Source organism: Pelodiscus sinensis, chromosome 1, assembly GCF_052426305.1.
Source record: "Pelodiscus sinensis isolate ZL-2025 chromosome 1, ASM5242630v1, whole genome shotgun sequence".
NCBI lineage: Eukaryota > Metazoa > Chordata > Testudines > Trionychidae > Pelodiscus > Pelodiscus sinensis.
Genome location: NC_143052.1, coordinates 112,049,176 through 112,066,429, shown reverse-complemented (window position 1 = coordinate 112,066,429; position 17,254 = coordinate 112,049,176). Strand labels below are relative to the sequence as shown.

At 49.1% G+C, this 17,254-nt stretch overlaps 1 protein-coding gene across 2 annotated transcripts in view; it reads right to left on the bottom strand.

Annotated features, from left to right (window-relative positions):
- The window catches only part of CECR2 (CECR2 histone acetyl-lysine reader), a 153,075-nt gene that overhangs the window by 15,567 nt on the left and 120,254 nt on the right, over nucleotides 1-17,254 (bottom strand). Inside the window, exons 5-13 of one of the 2 annotated variants that reach the window (XM_075896771.2) lie at nucleotides 16,708-16,812; nucleotides 15,986-16,035; nucleotides 14,309-14,478; nucleotides 13,691-13,768; nucleotides 8,637-8,793; nucleotides 6,305-6,434; nucleotides 5,948-5,985; nucleotides 5,757-5,848; nucleotides 4,985-5,027 (exon numbers count right to left, since the gene is read on the bottom strand). In XM_075896771.2, the coding sequence (XP_075752886.2) occupies nucleotides 4,985-5,027; nucleotides 5,757-5,848; nucleotides 5,948-5,985; nucleotides 6,305-6,434; nucleotides 8,637-8,793; nucleotides 13,691-13,768; nucleotides 14,309-14,478; nucleotides 15,986-16,035; nucleotides 16,708-16,812 (863 nt within the window). Of the gene's footprint in view, nucleotides 1-4,900; nucleotides 5,028-5,756; nucleotides 5,849-5,947; nucleotides 5,986-6,304; nucleotides 6,435-8,636; nucleotides 8,794-13,690; nucleotides 13,769-14,308; nucleotides 14,479-15,985; nucleotides 16,036-16,707; nucleotides 16,813-17,254 lie in introns of both variants that reach the window. The other variant, XM_075896768.2, reaches the window with a different exon arrangement.

Below are 17,254 nucleotides of genomic sequence, written 5' to 3'. Positions count from 1 at the left end.
AGAGCTCCTCCAAAGATGTGGAAGAGGGAGCTAAACAGAACAGTGCAAATTGGGACAGATTTTTTTAGCATAAATGGTTAGCACATATTCTAGAGGGCCATTCAAGGTAGAGTGGCCCATTAAAACCTCTGCAGTTTAGGATAAAAAGAGGGGGTTAGTAGGATACAGATTGTTGAAATAAGCCATAAACCTAGTGTCTCTGTTCAGTCCATGGGTATGTCTAGACTACAGGGTTTTTCTGAAAAAAGTGGCCTTTTTTAGAAAAAAACTATACCTGCATCTAGACTACCACTGTGTTCTGTCGACAGTAAATTGACAGAACATGGCGGTTTTGTCAACAGCGGTAAACCTCCTCATTTTACGAGGAAGAACGCCTTTTTTCGAAAGTGCTCTTTCAAAAAAAAAAAGGTGTTCTTGAATGCAAACAGGGCTTCTTTGAAAGAGAGCATCCAGACTGCCTGGGTGTTCTCTTTCGAAAAAGTGGATCGCTTTTTCGAAAGAAGTGGTTGCAGTCTAGACGCTCTTTTTCAACAGAGGCTTTTTCAAAAGATACCATCGAAAAAGCTTCTGTCGAAAAAGGCGTGCAGTCTAGACGTAGCCCATGATTTTTAGTGTCTAGCAAAGTATGAATTTAAGCTCTCAATTTCCTCTTTTGAAGGCTTTGTACAGGTCTCCTTCATGATGCAGTTTATTTTGAGACCATATCAAACTAACATCCCAGCATGGTTTTAAGAGAAATTATGTTGCTAGAAATGCTAAATTATAGTTAAAATACTGGATCTGAACAGTCAGTAACAATCCTATAATCGTCAACCTCCACGTTCTGGAGATATTCTTATGTTTTCCCAAATGAATTCCACAGTAGTACAATCAGATTATTATCTTCACATTCTTGGACTGTTATTAACAGGGATTGACAAATTATGGAAAACCCTACTCGCCAGACAAAAAAGGGACTTGCCGCCACCCCCCCAAGTGTTTTTTTAATGGCATAAATTCCTAATAAGAATAAGAACAGTAATTACTAATAAGTTATTAATAAATATCACCCAGGTTATTAATAAATATCTTATAAACCTCTACCTTTTCTCTCTGCTGCCATGTCTCCTCCCCTTGCTCCATCAGCTCCCCTGGTGCCTGCTGCCCCCTAACCCCTCACCCTCTGCTGTCCTGACTCCTGCCCTTCTCACTGCCCTCAGCCTTCCTGAGACCTGCCCCCCTCCGCCAGCCCTTCTCTCCGCCCTGTGCCCACTCCTCAGTAGCCCCACTCTGATCGTGTGAGCTACCCCTCCTCATCCCTTCTCCTAACACCTCCCTCTACACACCTGCCCTGCCTCTCTCCTCTGGTGCTAGTCCCTCCCCTGCAGGTGTCTGCCCTTCTGCTTCACCCCAAGAATCCCTTGGCACCTGCACCCTCCTGGTGCCTTCCTCTTCCCTCACTGGCCCTGCCCCCTTTGCTCTCTTTTTCCCTGATACCCACCCCCTCACCACCCTCTGCCCCCGTCCCCCTCATGCCCCTGTGCCCTCACAGATGCCTTGTTCCATCCCCGCCTTCCTCATGCCCACCTCTTCTTTCAAGCCTTCTCCCAGCATCTCCCCTTCCCCCTCTAGCTCCCAGTGCCCTTACCCTCTCCTCTCCCAGCATCACCCTGTCCCCCCTCCCACTGACACCTCCCTTCCTGCCCTTTTCCTCATTGTCTCCACTTGGCCCCCTGGGATTTGTCCCTCCTGCACCCCTGTCCCTTGGTGCCTTCCCCTTTCTTCTTCTTCTTCTCCTAACCTCCTCCCCTCAGCACAAGCCCCATCCCCATATTTTTCCCCTCCATTCCCCTCCCCACAGCCTAGCCCAGCCCCTTCCCCTCCCCAGGGGCCAGCTCTAGGTTTTTTGCTGCCCCAAGCAAAACATCCCCCCCCCCCCCGCTTTGTTGTTGTCTTTTACACGTTTGCATTTTGCAGTGGTTTTTGTTTGTTTGTTTTCTTTTTTGTCCTGGCATTTTTGCCCTATAAATAACAAATAGCATTTTCATTCATTTTTTTCCCATAAAGGCAAAGGCGCTTCAAGTGAACTCCCCCTTTCACTCACTGCTGGGTCACAGCAGCCTTTTCCCTGCCCTGTCCAACCCCTCCCTATGGGCAAACACCCTTCACTCCCGACCCACAGGGGGAGCAGGGTACAGGGACAGCACAGAGCCAGAGGGGTGCAGGGAACAGTGGGAGAGTACGGGGGTGGCGTGGGGAACAGGAGGCACAGAGCCAGAGGGATGCAGGTATCGGGGGTAGCAGAGTGCGGTGGAGGCAGGGGGAATGGGACGCGGGGAACGGGAGAGGAAGAGGGATTGGGGTCTAGGGGCAATGCAGGAAACGGGCAGCACAGAGCTGGGGGAGCAGGAATGGGGGGAGCAGGGTGCGAGGGAGGCACAGAGAATGGGACGCGGGTAACAGGAGGGGCAGAGGGATCAGGGTCTAGGGGCAGTGCAGGGAATGGGCAGCACAGAGCTGGTGGGGCAGGGATCGGGGGGAGTAGGGTGCGGGGTGTAAGGGTGGCGCAGAGCCAAAGGGTCGCAGGGAAGAGGGAGAGCAGGGTGTCCGGGGTGCAGGGGAGGCGTGGGGAATGGGTGGTGCGGAGACAAAGGGGGTCTGGGGCTGTGGCAGCACTGGAGCCAGCAGGGCGGGCCCTGGCTATGCTGTGCGCCGCAGCCAGCTCCCAGGGACACACGGCCAGAGCCGAGCTGCTGTGGCCCTTTAAAATCAGTGGGGCCAGGTCATGCCAGCATCCTGGCACCCCGCCCCACCCCCTCGCACTGGAGCTGCACGCAGGTAGCCCGGTGGGAAGAATCTCCGCACTTCCCCCTTCCCAGCGGCGCTGTGCTCCTCCACTGGCCGGCGGATCGGATGGAACCACGCCGCCCGTAGTGCGGGCTTCAGCCAGCCCATCTCAACAGCTCACCGGGCCAGTCTGCCCCTGCACTCGCCAGCTGAAAAAATCTACTCGCCACGGGTGAGCGGGCGAGTACATTTGTCGAGCCCTAGTTATTAAGTTTTGCCGTACATTACAGAAAATGAGGAAAAAATTCTTTCTCTGCAGTTTTGAAAGCACTTTCTGATCCTTGTGCACAGAACATGCTACACAGATATCAACTCATTCCATGTGTAGTGCTTCAGTAGGAAAATTCTGCTGGGATGTAGTGTCTTGGGTTTCAGTGGAGTCCACAAGTAGTAAAATGGCACGCCAGCAGCACCAAGAGAGTGACTCAAAGCAAATCACATTCTAGTTGTTTCCTCTAGAACACTCCAGAGTTTTCTGTGCAGCCTGGTGTCACTACTGCAAACAGAAAGATCTCCTTCCTCTGTGCTGCTGGAATTCCCTTGAGGACCATACTCAAGGGATTTAAACTCCACACTCTCCTTTCCACGGCTATCCTGGATGACAGTGGCAGGGGCTGGTGAGCCAGAGCCATGCTCGAAACTAACCCATTAAACAGGATTTTACATCCCTAACTGGTTATAAACTTTACATTTAACTGGTTAATCCTTAAATCGGTAGGGGGGTTCCAGTCTCCCTGCCCAAACTGGGATGGAAAAACCTCCTCCCATGGGGGGCCCCTTCAGGCTGGAGCAGCTCCCTGCCGGTTAACTATTCACATCCCTGCTGGAAATCTGCTCAGTTCACCTCAGTGTGGTACCTGATTTTAATTGCTATAGCAATGGAGAGTCCTGATGATCACCTGAGCCTCCCATCAAAATGAGAGTCAAACTCGTGCTGCTGGTGCAACAGTCAAAGGTGACTAAAACACATTCCCCTCCAAAAGGCTACATGCACTGTGTGGTCCTTCCTTAGTTTTACTTTGAAGACACAGAGGACTAAGCATACTCCTGTCCTTCATAAAATCCTTCTAATCCAGATACTATACCTATAACTCAGGCCACATCTTCACTTTCCGAGAAAATCGATGCTGCGGCAGTCGATCTTCTGGAGTACGATTTAGAGGGTCTAAGTAAAGAGCCGCTAAAATCAAATGCTGAAGGCGCTCCTGTTGACGCCAGTACTCCTCAATTCGATTCATGAGGAGTAAGGGAAGTCTCCCGCTGTGGAGACAGCGCGGGAGGTCAAATTAAGGTACGTTGACTCCAGCTACACAGTTAACGTAGCTGGAGTTGCAAATATTAATTTGACCTTCCAAGTGGTAAGTAAAGACAAGGCCTCAGTGAACACACACACAGGAGACCAAACTCCTGGAGGGTCACTTCTCTTTACACCTACTGCACTCTGTGCCCGACTCGACTAGATCCCTTGGTACAGTTAATAAGCCCCAATCAGGGCTTAAGGAAATGTGGGGACCAGAACAAAACTCTCCTCTGCCCCAAACTTCACCCTTTCTCCCAAGCTCTCAGCCTGGCTTCTTCTGCCCCTGCTCTGTCCTGCCCTACCCCCATTCCACTCCTCCTCCTAACCCTCTGCCTCCTCCTCTCCCAAGGAATGCCAGGAACCAGCGAGGTGGGGCATACCGGGGAGGGTAGTACTGCTGACAGTCCCCACGTTGCCCAGGCCCCACTGCCCCCCTGAAGCACAGGACCCTCCCCAAAGCATGAGGTCCAGGTCAACCACCCTGAACAGTCCTATGGACAGGATGGCTATGGCCCCATTTATCGAGATGCACTTGCATATATTTAAGCATGTGAGTAGCCCCAACTGAAGTCAATGCACTGACTATTACACACATCTTTATGCATCTTGTTGAATTGGGGCTTATTATCGATTAACTAGCCCCTGCAATCACCTTCACCCTCCAGTAAGACATCTGGTGCCCAGTACGAGCCAGCTATGGATGACTAGGGAGAGGCTAGGAGTTTTTGTTCAAAAGCTGTCAATAGATGGAACAGGTTTTCTCATTGCTCTTACCACTGCCTTCACCATTGTATTTTAGGCAGTTCCTGAACATGGTCTTCATGTCACCCACAAACTCCTCCTTGGTGCAGTACTGACCTCCATTCAGCTTCTTCTCCATGCTAGAGATGTCCATGGGGGCCTGAAACACATCAAGATCTCCCTTCAATGACAATGAACATAAGCGAGGCCCAGAAGGTGATGCTATTAGCTGCCTACAGAGCATGGGTGGGAAAAAATGGCCTCCATGGGTCGGACCTGGCCCGTCAAGTGAATTGAACCAGCCCGCAGAGGCCCTGATGCTGCACCCCACCCCCAGGCCAATCAGGGCCTGGGGGTGGGGGAGAAGCATGTGAAGTCTCCTCCCACCCTGCAAGGGGCTCAGCATTTCAAGTCAACCACCAGCTGCTGCTTAGCTGGTGGCTGACTAAGCGCAGCACTTTCTTGCAGTGCTTCCCCTCCCCAAGCCCTGGCTGACCTGAGGGCAGCAGGGGGGTGCACGCTAAGTCTCCTCCCACTATCAGGGGCACAGGTACCTGGAAGGAACTGCCAGCTGTTCAGTTCTCTCTGGAGCGGGGCAAAGACCAATCAGGGTCTGAGGGTGGGGAAGCAGAGAAGTGTCTGGCCCCGCCCCTTCCATCTGAGTCCACGCCCATACTGGTGCAGCCCGGGGCCACTTCAGAAAGTCCCCGGTCAAAAATGATTACCCACCCCTGCTACAGAAGCTAGAAGGGATGGTTGTGGACATTTAGTCTGACCTCCTGCATAACACATGCCAAAGAACTACAAAGACCTGACTAAACGTATAGCTTTCTACCCACCTGAAGAGTCAAATGCAAGACGAGGGGGCAGGCTGGACCATGTTGCCTACCTTAATGATCTGATAGTAGTTTGGGGCATATGATTCATCAACCGGTTCCAAGAAGGGCCAAGAGTCCTTGTGAGCCTTTACCACATCTAGAACTGGCCGCAACAAAAGGAAGACAAACTGTTAGTGCGCCCTAGCGGACATTTACTTATCTTTATCTCCTGCCAAGAGACAGACAAGAGTAGGAGACTGACCTTTGTACATGGCGGTGAACTCATCATCCAGTTCATAGCTGCAAATGGGAAGAGCAATGGTGAATATATACGCTCTTGTCTTCGTCGTTCCTCCACCCCATGCCTGGTGCAGCCCCCAGTAAAGTTCTGCAGCAGAACCCACACACGCAGCCTCATTAGGCACTCTCATTCAAGCAGATACCATTTTGCATATACCACACTCTGTGCCCCTCAGACATTTCTCCCTCCTCAATCCCTTTCCTCTCTCTCCCTATTACCCCTCTTTATTTACTTTTAACAATGGCTATATTCCTCCTACCCCCTATCCTGAAAGCCTACAAATGCACGTGCATCCTGTGCACACTGCTATGTACTCACAGATCCTTGGTTTTCCTTTCCTCTCTGGTAGGAGAACTGGGATCCAAATGGGAAAGTTCTGGGGGAAGCTCCTTCCCCTGGGCCAGAAGCCAAGCCCGTTCTTCCCGGAGTTTCCGCCTCCTGGCTCGTTCTGCCATGGACAGAAAGAAACCTGCTTGACCCTCTTACCTCTTATCAGGAACACCATGCACAAAAACAAAGGAGGCTGCTCAGCAGCCAGTTTCAGGAGGCTGTTGGGTCTGACAGCCAAGGGCTGTACCCAGTAAATGCTGTCACCCCTCTAGAAAGGGCAGTGTAACCCACACACCTAGTGTGGTTCACTGTCCCATGTAGTGGCACTTAGACCACTTACAGTTTGAGATAAGAACAAAGGAGCTCTCGAGCCAGCTGGCTTTGAGCTCCTACACTAAGATCCAGAAATCCCAGGTGTGAATCCACCCCGTGGCGGTTACAGCAGCAGCAGGGAAACAGAGAAGACAAGAGCTCCACACTTGCCTTTCCACCCTAACACAAGTTGCTTTGCAGTGTTACTGTTGCTATCCTGTTTCCAGACAGACAAATTCTCACTTAACTTACCAGTCTGGGACTTTTTGAGTAGCTCAGAGAGACTGCAGACATTATAATGGCCTATGAGGACCAGCTGTATTGCTGAGGTTTAAGAGGTTAGTAGCAGGGATGGCAGGAAGGACTTGAAGGCTGCCCCTGGTCTGCAATCAGACATTGGTTACCCAGGTGTTTTGTTTCAGACTGGGAAGTGCACTGGTTTGGTGTAAGCTTAGTTAACACCCAGAGAAGGGTAGAAGACGACAAGATTCTGATGTATTTGCCTCCTATAGCCTCTGTACCTCAGGCCTGTCCCGTGACAGCATCTCTCAGCCAAGGGTACTCCTGGGGGTACGCTGAGGCCTTCCCGGGGGTAGTCAACTCATCTAGATCAGTGTTTCTCAACCTGGGGGTTGTGATCCCCAGAGGGGTCATGGGACAGCTTTAGGAGTGTGGCAAGCAGGGCAACTGCCCAGACCCCAGGCCACAGTGGGCCCCACAAAGCTAAGTTGCATGCTTCAACCCCACTGCCTGGGGCTTGGGCTTCCGACAAGGCTCACAAGAGAAAAACAGATTCAAGCATGACACTGAAAAGGAGAAAATAAGCCATTTTCCAGCAACTGTGCATGCTGGGCTACTTTTCTATTTTTACGTTTGATTCTGTAAGCATGTTTTTAAGGAAGGTGAAACTTGGGAGTGCACAAGACAAATCAGATCCCAGAAAGGGATACAAGCACAACGCCCTTGGGACCTGACTGGTGCCAAACCAGAGAATTTGCTCTACTGCGGGAGGTCAATATTGTCTAGCAGCATTACCAACACTGCCACTGTTTACTGGGCTCTTAGAACACATTTATGTACATAAAGATACACAGGACACACTGAGAGCCAGGACTGGTGGCTGTAGACAAATTTTATAGGACCGTGGGAAACTTGGCAACACCCACGATCAGTGGACATCCAGCTAACTAAAATCATGCTGAACCATAGATGTTGCCGGAACAGAGAGTTTCAACCTGTAGCCTGGCAAGATTGAGAACCACTGCCTTATGAGAGGGCAGCCTTCACACCTCTTTTCCAATTGTTCTTAGAGGGCCAAAGAGACAGGGAGTGAAGATAGTAAAAGATGAGCAGGGTTCCAGAAGTGCCAAACACTAAAGCAAATCTACTGCTACATTAGAGTTTGTCAACAATTGAGGGAGATAAAGAGAAAAAAAAACCCTGAGAATGAATGTCTCTGAACAACCTCCCTGCCACTGACACCATGGGCACCATTCCTGTCTCCAAAGGTATGAGGAAAAACCTCCAAAAGGGATGGTGCCAGGCTGTCCCACTTGTAGCGTTTTGGTCTACGTGCTTCAGGCAGAATGGAACGAATGCAGCAGGGAGGCAGTGAAAACCCAACTGGGCAGGTTGTGAACCTCACAAGCACCGAGAGGGGAGACAGAAGACAACCAGAGAACTGCATGTGGAGCATAACAGTAGGGAGGAAGAATTATGGGAGGTGATGAAGCCAGAGTGGTAGGAGGAAGACACAGTTGGAGGGGGTACAAGAGGACAAGGAGAGAGAAGGGCAAGGAAAAGGGAATACAGGTGGGGCCAAATAAGCAGAGGCCAGAGAATGACAAACCCACTTCTGAGGTAACACAATCACTGTTTCCATCTTGCAAGTATGTGAAGGAATCTGTGGTGGGGGAGGAGCACCAAAGATCTCTCTCAAATAAAGTTTAACAACCCATCGGGGCCCTTTCAGTGTCCCCACCTCCATGTCACACAAAATGACAGGTACCTTCCACTGCTTTGACCTTCTCCTCCATCTCCCTCTTCCTCTCCTCCTTTAGCAGCTGTTCCTGCTCCTTCTTCTGCACTGCCAGGAGGATTTGGCGCTCTTCCTCTTCCTCTCTGCGCCTTTGCTTCTCCATCCTGCTGAGTACACTTGGGGTTGCCTGGGACAAAAGGCCATGTATGAAATTGTAAGAGTCACAGACAACAAGGTGGCACTGGCTGATACATATCCAATCAGCCACAGACTGACTTTGAAGGAGACTTAAAAATGCAAGCACAGCAAGTGAGGGAAACACAAATACACACAATCTCTCTGCCAAAGAAGCTATGAGCTGCATTCCCCTTCCATTGTGTACAGTTCTTATCCTCTCTTCCAGTTCCTTCCCTCTTGATCTCTGGCATGTTGTAATTATGTGAGTGTACGAGCCAGTCAGACTGTAAATTCCACAGAGCAGGTACCACAGCCTCTTATTAGTCTGTGAAGTGCCAGGCACACATATGGCACCGAGGGGAAGGCATCAGGGGAAAAACTTTTATGTGCTTGATTTCATTATAAGCTGAATGCTTGGATCATCCATCAACATTCCCATCCCACTGACAGTTCTACAAAGCACAGATGCCCTGAACATACCAAGGGAAACTATCACACTTGGAAATAACCCATATGCCCATAGGCTCAACACCTCCATTCTCAGGGTATAAACAGCAACAATCACTTAGGTATAAGGCATTTCCTGAAGATTAATGATCACCTAGGGTCCTTCAGCTGGCCCTCAGGCCATCAACTTTTCCTTGCCCACCATTAATCCCCAGAAAAAGCCCTGCACCTCAATCACTATTGCTTTACCTTTTCACCTGCCTGGAAATAGGACCTGCGGGTGCTTTGATAAATGGCTTGAAAGATTGTACAGTGAAACCAGCCATATTGTAAGTGCCTCCGCATTTTCTTTTCTTTCCTGAAATGCTATTTAGCAATGTTCTGCGGCAGTGCTCCTGGGTGGATCAACCCCCACTGTCTCCAGTGGGAATTATTCTTCAGCCCATGCTACCTACCAGTAGACTCATACCACAGTTACAGAGAGGTAGGTGTTCACACAGGGCCCTGGGGTGCTTTACAGCATTACCAGCATATCCCACGTTAACATGCAGACAGAGAGGGAAAAAAAACACCTGTTCTGTTCTGACCAGAATGCAATGAACCCTTTGGGCCTTCCCGTATCCATAGAGTGGTTTGTTTCGGAATCCCCAAAGGACTAGAGTACCCAATTCATCCTACCAGACCCACTGCCTTAGGGGAATTAGCACAGAATCACCACAACTAGAGCTGGTACATGATCTAGTTCATTTCCCCAATCACTACAGGATTCTTCCTGCAGGGCAAGATCTTTGCCCAGTTGTAATATCACAATCAACAACGCTCCTGTCATTTTCCAAGCAAAGCTATTCCCTGGGTTTATACATCCCACTATTAGCCGATCTCTCTTACTAGTCAATCTAAAATTATTTTTTTCTCTTAGTGGCACTCTCGTACCCCTTAAATTATTTCCCTTTTCAATGACACTCCAGCATGTATGTTCTTAATCAGGCATATAACCAAACTATACACATTTAGTTGTGGGTTTTTTTATTTAATATTTCCTTATAAGTCAACCCTTCCAGCCCTCAGTCACTGTAGCCACTTTTTCCAGAATCCCCTCCACTGGGTCTACATCCCCACAGGATGTCCACAACGGAACCCAGTACTCCAGGTGCAGTCACAACAGAGCAGCAGAGAGAGGGAGCGTCACTTTCTTGTTCCATGGGACGATGCCCCTGTGTAGGAGGTTCAGAACTGCACCGACGTTCTTAGCTCCCATATCAAAACACGACCGCCTCCCTAATCTACTGTCACTGGCAGGTCTCCTTGGCTTTATGATCTGACCAGAGGCCCAATCCTTTAAACAGGAGCCTATGTAAATGCAGAGGTATAAGTAGTCCCACTGAAGTCAATAGGGTTACTTATGTGAGTCAAGCTGTTCACATGCATAAGCATACACACGACTGGGCCCCATAGTTTTAGAGTCTCAGTCTCCTTGCCTGTCTGTACTCTCACTGGGGTTCAAGCCTTCTCCCAGGTTAATTATGTGCTAATGTCATTAGCATGCTAACATGTACAAAGACAAGAAGACAAAAGGGAGACCAGCCACCAGCGGCAAGTCCATAGCAGATTTTATTTATGATGTGTCAGCCAGAGTTTTTATTCACATGGCAGTGAATCCAAGCCGGTCTGTGTGCCTCACCGGGCACCATTTCTGCAGATGCTAAGCTACTAATATGAACCTCCCTTCTCCCAGTCTCCACATTTATATGCACAACAGTTATGGTCTTGCATATAAATGCGTCCTAGGGAGGTGTTGGCAAAACATCCAGCCTGCAGCGCTCAAAAGACCATTTTTAGAGCCAGTCCAAGTGCACTACGCCACAGGGTATCTCCACTGGACAGAAGACAGTGTTTACAGAGCATACAACTGTTTTAAAGATACTACTGGTCCCCTCCCTGCCCCCAATGCAGATCTGGTGCTAATCTGGTGTGAGTTAAGAGGAAAACAGGGAGTTCACCACCCCAACACAATGAGCTCTGTGATTCCAACATACAGCCCCCACCAAAAAACATTGGTTCCCAGTGGTTCTGCCAGTCTCACTGGGCCAAGATGCTCTAGATGGAGTGTTTCAGAGGGGCTGAGCACGTGCAACTTTCAATGAAGTCGGCAAGAGCTATGGATGCCCATCTTGGAAATCAAGGTCCCAGACGCCCAAGCAGGCAGCCTGGTTGTGTGTTGGAAGGCATCTCCTTGCACTCCTGTTGGAACAGGAAATGCCAGCTCAGAACAAGCTTTCTGAACCAGTAGCTGGATTTTTTTTTTAAATCCAGTTTTTCCATAACTGACATAAAACAAACGCAATTTCTGGAGTTCTGATGTAACCACCCCCTTCCCGCCTATCGCAGGCACTGCGAGACAGAGCATCACCGATTCCCCCATGTCTAGGCTGTCAGGTTGACTTCTGAAATGGGCCACCTCAGGATACTCAGCCCTCTCTCCAGCTCGTGCACAGCTCCTCATCCCCTGAATGTTCTCTGCCAGGATTTCTGCAGTTTCTCCTTAATGAGGGTGCTGCTCAGAAGGTTTTTAATGAGGAGTTAATCTGAACCACCTGTTGAGAAATCCCCAGAAGGGTCAGAAGCAGTGACAGCTCAGATTTAAGCTGTATCCAGCGCTTGGGGCTAGAAGGAAGGGGCCACATACACAACGCCACGCTGTGCTGGAATAAGGTTTTGTGCCTGAATCTTACCAATGCAGCCTCTACCCTGCCTTTAGCAAATAGGTTACCAGACATTCCGGCACTTTTCCTGTCTCCCATGTGACTGCAATGTCATGCTGGGCAGCTAACAGACTCCCCCTCCCAGTAAATAGAAATGCCCCGAGACTTCCTAACACAGCAACTGCTGGCACACCCAGCTCCAAAGCACAGTAAGAAAGCAGTGCAGGGATGGCCCTGAGACCACTGGAATCAATGGGCTGGCACGCAGGCAACAATTAATAGCCCTCTGCACCCACGGTACCAAAGAGCAGCCATTCGGGCTCCTGGTGTTTCTCTCCCCCCATGTTCAGATTTTTTCTGCCTGTGTATGAATGTGCCCTCTCCCTTCACGGACAGTAAGCTTCTGTGTAGCACGGGAGAATGTCCCTGGACTCACTGACAGCATTAGTACATCATCACCTTCTGCATGGGCGCCTATAGGTTAACACAAGGAATGGCTCTTCCCTGCATTTATTCAACTACAGGCAGTCCCCGAGTTACGCGGATCCGACTTATGTCGGATCCGCAGTTACGAACGGGGCCCTCCCTCTCCCTGGTCTCCAGCAGACCAGGGAGAGGAAGCAAAGCGGCGGAACACGCGGGCAGCGGACAGCCCAGACACGTCTGGGCTGTCAGCTGCCCACGTGCTCCGTGGCTTTGCTCTGCTTTGCTCCCCGTCCCCCTGGTCTGCCTGCGTCCCCCCGTCCCCCTGGTCTGCCCGTGTGCTCCGCGGCTTTGCTCTGCTTTGCTCCCCGTCCCCCTGGTCTGCAGACCAGGGGGATGGGGAGCAAAGCCGAGCAAAGCCGTGGAGCCTGGGGTTCTTAAGTTGAATCTGTATGTAAGTCAGAACTGGCGTCCAGATTCAGCCGCTGTTGAAACTGATCAGTTTCAGCAGCGGCTGAATCTGGACGCCAGTTCCGACTTACATACAAATTCAACTTAAGAACAAACCTACAGTCCCTATCTTGTACGTAACCCGGGGACTGCCTGTACTTCTAATGTGTTTAACTAGGGGAATCATGCAGCACCCCTTCTGCTCTTCCCTTTTAGAACAGTCATTAGAGATGGAAGAGACGAAAAACACCCATTCTGTCTTTCTCCCTGACTCACGTGGGAGGTTCCCCTCAGGATGTTTTCCAGTGTTTTGTCCAGTTTAATTTAAAAGATCCAAGTAATGGGTTTTTGCTACCTCCACTAGGAGATTATTCCATGGCCCAATAGATCTGAGTCTGAGTTTTCCTAGAACCAATAACCTAATTTTTCTCTTCCTGTTTCATCTTATTTCTCCTCATTACCCCTTGTGTACCTCAAAGAATTCATCTCCGCCTTTGCTATTTCCTCCTCGTCAGGTATACATAACCTCAAGTTTTTACCTTTGTTAAGCCGTACAATTTCACTTCTGTAATTTCCCTTTGTAAATCAATCCCTCTAGCCTCAGGTCCTATTTAGATTTTCTTCAAACAGCCTCCAATTTGTATTTCCATGGTAGTGAAGTTCCTGCAAGTGAACACACACCTGCGAGTGCAGCTGCCTCCGATTTAGAGAGAAAGGCTGGTACTCCACTGATTCATAATTTGGTGCTTCTTTTGGCGCCATTGCATATTTGTGTTTAATTGGATGGCTGCTACCAATGCTTTAAGTTTTCCTCTCCATTAAATAGCTATGATTTGGGTTATTTTCTCCCTGAGAGATACTTGCTTGTGACTACTACACTCTCACCTCCTGCTGAATTGGCTTGATGGGCTGATGGTCAGACATCCACCTGGGCGAAAATTCCGTGCGCTGCAACCGCTTCTCCTGGAGTGGAGGTGGAAGAAGGGAAGAGAAGAAAGACATGGATTGGAACACACCACTAATGTTGGTAGGGGAATTTTTGTATTAGAAGTGACCAGGCAGCTACTATGAGCTTTATAAGGGAAGCATCATACAGACCTCTCAAAAGCTCAGAATGGCTATGGAGTTGAGTTCAGAGAGATGTTCTCAGGAAGTTCAGACTCCAAATTTGTCCCACCTCAAGATAGTTATCTGATGGACAGCACTCTTCAGAGTCCAGCTACCCACCTCTAGCCACCACTCCATCACCAAAATTCCTTCTTCCTGTACACAAAGCTTAATAGCTCCTGTTTACATGGTCCATAGAAAGCACTTTGAGCAGTACGGGATCCCTAAGTGTCTCTGCTGCAGGAGCTAAGACATCCTTCCCTATTCCCAGGGGCGTTCCACTGCTGTACGGAGTTAGCCCTCTCCCAGCTGTCCTGCATCTCAGCACTCAAAAGCAGTCACTATACAGAGAATAAGCAGGCTGTCACCTCCACACCCTTATGCGCTCACACCCACCTTCTGGGCAATCATGTTGCAAATCTCAGGCAGGAAGTCTTCACTCAGGAGTTTGTAGAGCTGCCGTTCTCTTAGGGAGGTTCTCTCTCTGAAGCTCTCTGTGACCTGCCTCCACTCCTCTTCTGTCTGACACAGCAGCCACCATGTCCCACGGCCTGGCCCCTGGGACCCTGCAAGAACATACAGGGATATTCTCTCTGCAATAAGTATTGTTGATGGCTTCCCTTTGACCCATGCCCTCTCTTCCTGAACCAGGGAAGACAGACAGACCTTGTCTGTGTACACACCCCTAGGAGACATAGTTCATGGTCTAGGAAAAAGCAAGAAGAATCGTTCGTGTACGTAACAGGAAGACCTGCATAGCTATGGCTTCACTCAAAGCTCTCTCAAGAGCATTAACATGACCCCTAGCGCAAGTAATACACACTCCAGAGCACTGTACGCTGGGATGGGAAGTAAAAATGATGGCAGCACTTGGAATATTTTGGATGAAATGCCATTACCTTAATCCACCCTAAAACCACAATCACGACTATCCAGCAGCTCCTGGGAGGAAAGGTCAAGGAGGAAAAGGGAGGACTGATCTCCTTGGCTGTAATTTATTTCTCACAATGGAGGGTATCAGCTAGGTCTGGACACTACTCATGGGTTACAGCTGCTCTGACTCCCCCTGCTGGACTGCTGCAGCACAGCTCTTTGACTCAGGAGATCACTTTTAAAGCTGAAACTAAACAAATCAGTAGAAAACATCCATCCTATGAACCTACCACATTTCTATTTATGTGGGGTTTCAGCTTTGGAAGTTCTCTCTTGAAGGCTGAGGATGGAATTGCAGCAGTCCAGAGGAAAGCTGAACTCTGAAAAAGGGGTAGAAGAAACCAAACCAGACTTGCCTCCATCTTGGTGGAGTGGGAAGGGCTAACCCATAACAAATACCCAGACCAGCAGATTCTCATGTGTGAGAAATGAGTCTCCCACCCAGGCCCTTTGGAGAAACTAACACATTATGTTGGCATTTCTCCTCTCCTATTATTAACTACTTGTGGGTCAAGGCCTCCTGAGGAAGGACCTGGAATACAGATTTCCCTAATTCCTGGTTTCCCTAATTTGTGCTTTACATCGTACTGATCATGTATACCACCTGACACTAGATGGGAGATAGGCAAGAAGGCTCCATTGTTCTCCTACAGTGCTACCCACCTTCATGCCTCTCTCCCTTTCACAGAGAGGGCAAAATGCACCTATCACAAACAGGATGTGTTTCCACATAGCCTGTGCTCACCCCTTCTCAGGAGAGTATCTGTCCATACATCGTCCATTTCTACTGATCTTAGTGAGTGAGTAGAGAAGAGTTCCTTCCCAAGCTTATTCCAAACTCAGGCCTCCCTGACAATAACCTAATTCATTAGTCACTCTTCATCCCAAAATAGCGCATTGCAATACAGGAAACATTTAGCTGTCTAGGCTCCTGGGAATAAGTTAGACCACTTCTTTTAACTGCTTGTGCCAAATACAATCAGAACCAACCAAGCTAAAGACACAGGGCACTGCTTCCAGAGAGCCTCTCACTATCGAGGCCCTCCTCCTTCCCGGGGAATCTTGTCTCTCTCAACTTTAGATGGTTTTAAAATTGCAATTGCAGATCATATTCCTTCCACCCTCCCAAAACGTCTTTACCATTTTTCATCTGTGTCTCATGCACGAGCGAGTTCTCTTCAGCCTTTTCCCTATAAAGAAGAAGGCAATTTATACACACAGGTAAAAACATACACAAACTATTTCATCAGCCATTGAATTGCAGCCACTTCTGGGGAGGAATGCAACAGCTGTTTAATGCACAGCATACAAATTTTATACAGGAAGTGAGAAATATCCTATTAACATGAAACTTCAAGAAAAATTATGGAACTGGCCAAACTGGAATTTGACCAGGATGGCATCCTTACTCTTGTGAATAGTGCCAGGAGATCTGTAATGATTTTAAGTAAGCAGGACTTAAAATAGCATCTAAATAGATTCTCTCTAGCTGCAATGTACCCCCTAGTATCATGTAGATCAAATGGAGCAGTAGAGACTTAGTGGTCAGAACAGCATCCACTGTTTTATCCACATTACTTCTGTAGCACCTGCTTTTCCTTAGAGTCCTCACCCAACTGATAACCAAGCCTGTCTGTGCAAGATGAGCTGAGATCAGGGCTTCAGGGGATATGGGTGCAAAGAGAATTATCTTTCGACTCCCAAAATGAAAAACACAACTGGGGCACGGGGGGAGATTTTCAATATCAGTGGAAGGCCGGAAAAGGTATATCAGCACTATCAATGCCGAGAAAGACCAGCCAACTTTCCTCCTTAGATGAAAGTATTTTGCAGAGCCATTCCAGGAACACCTTTTTCCTTACCTCAGCAGATTCTCCTCCAGCAGTTTTTTCCGTTTTGGGGGTCGCCCTCGTCTCTTGCCTGTTTTCCCAGGAACATTTGGGGTATTTGTCTGGGCACCACTTCCCCTGGAACACAAAGAAAGGTCAGAAAGTATCTACAGAAGAAAGGAACTGTGGCTGGCAGGGGAGGAGAGGCAAAGAACAGCTGCTATGGGCCCAACTAAGGCAGGGATTAAATACAGCAGCCAAGTGGGCGGGGGAAGGAGGGTGGAGGGAGGGCGGTTGGACTCCCCGCAGCAGGGTTACTCCAAAGGACAGATAACTTGGCATGTGGTGGTAGTAGCAGAGGAATGTACCTATCTACTGGCCAATGTTTGTAGTGCCATGAAGGCAATGCGTGGATTTAGTTGCCTTGCATCAGCTTTAGTTACTGGTGTATCTGGCAGGCCACTGTCACCTTCCCAGCAACAGCAGAAGCCAAACAGAGTTTACTGAACTGAGATTTGTTGCTGCATAGTCCATTCCTTTCCACTTGCCCTGCTCGCTTCTCCCTCTTTTTTTGCCCGAC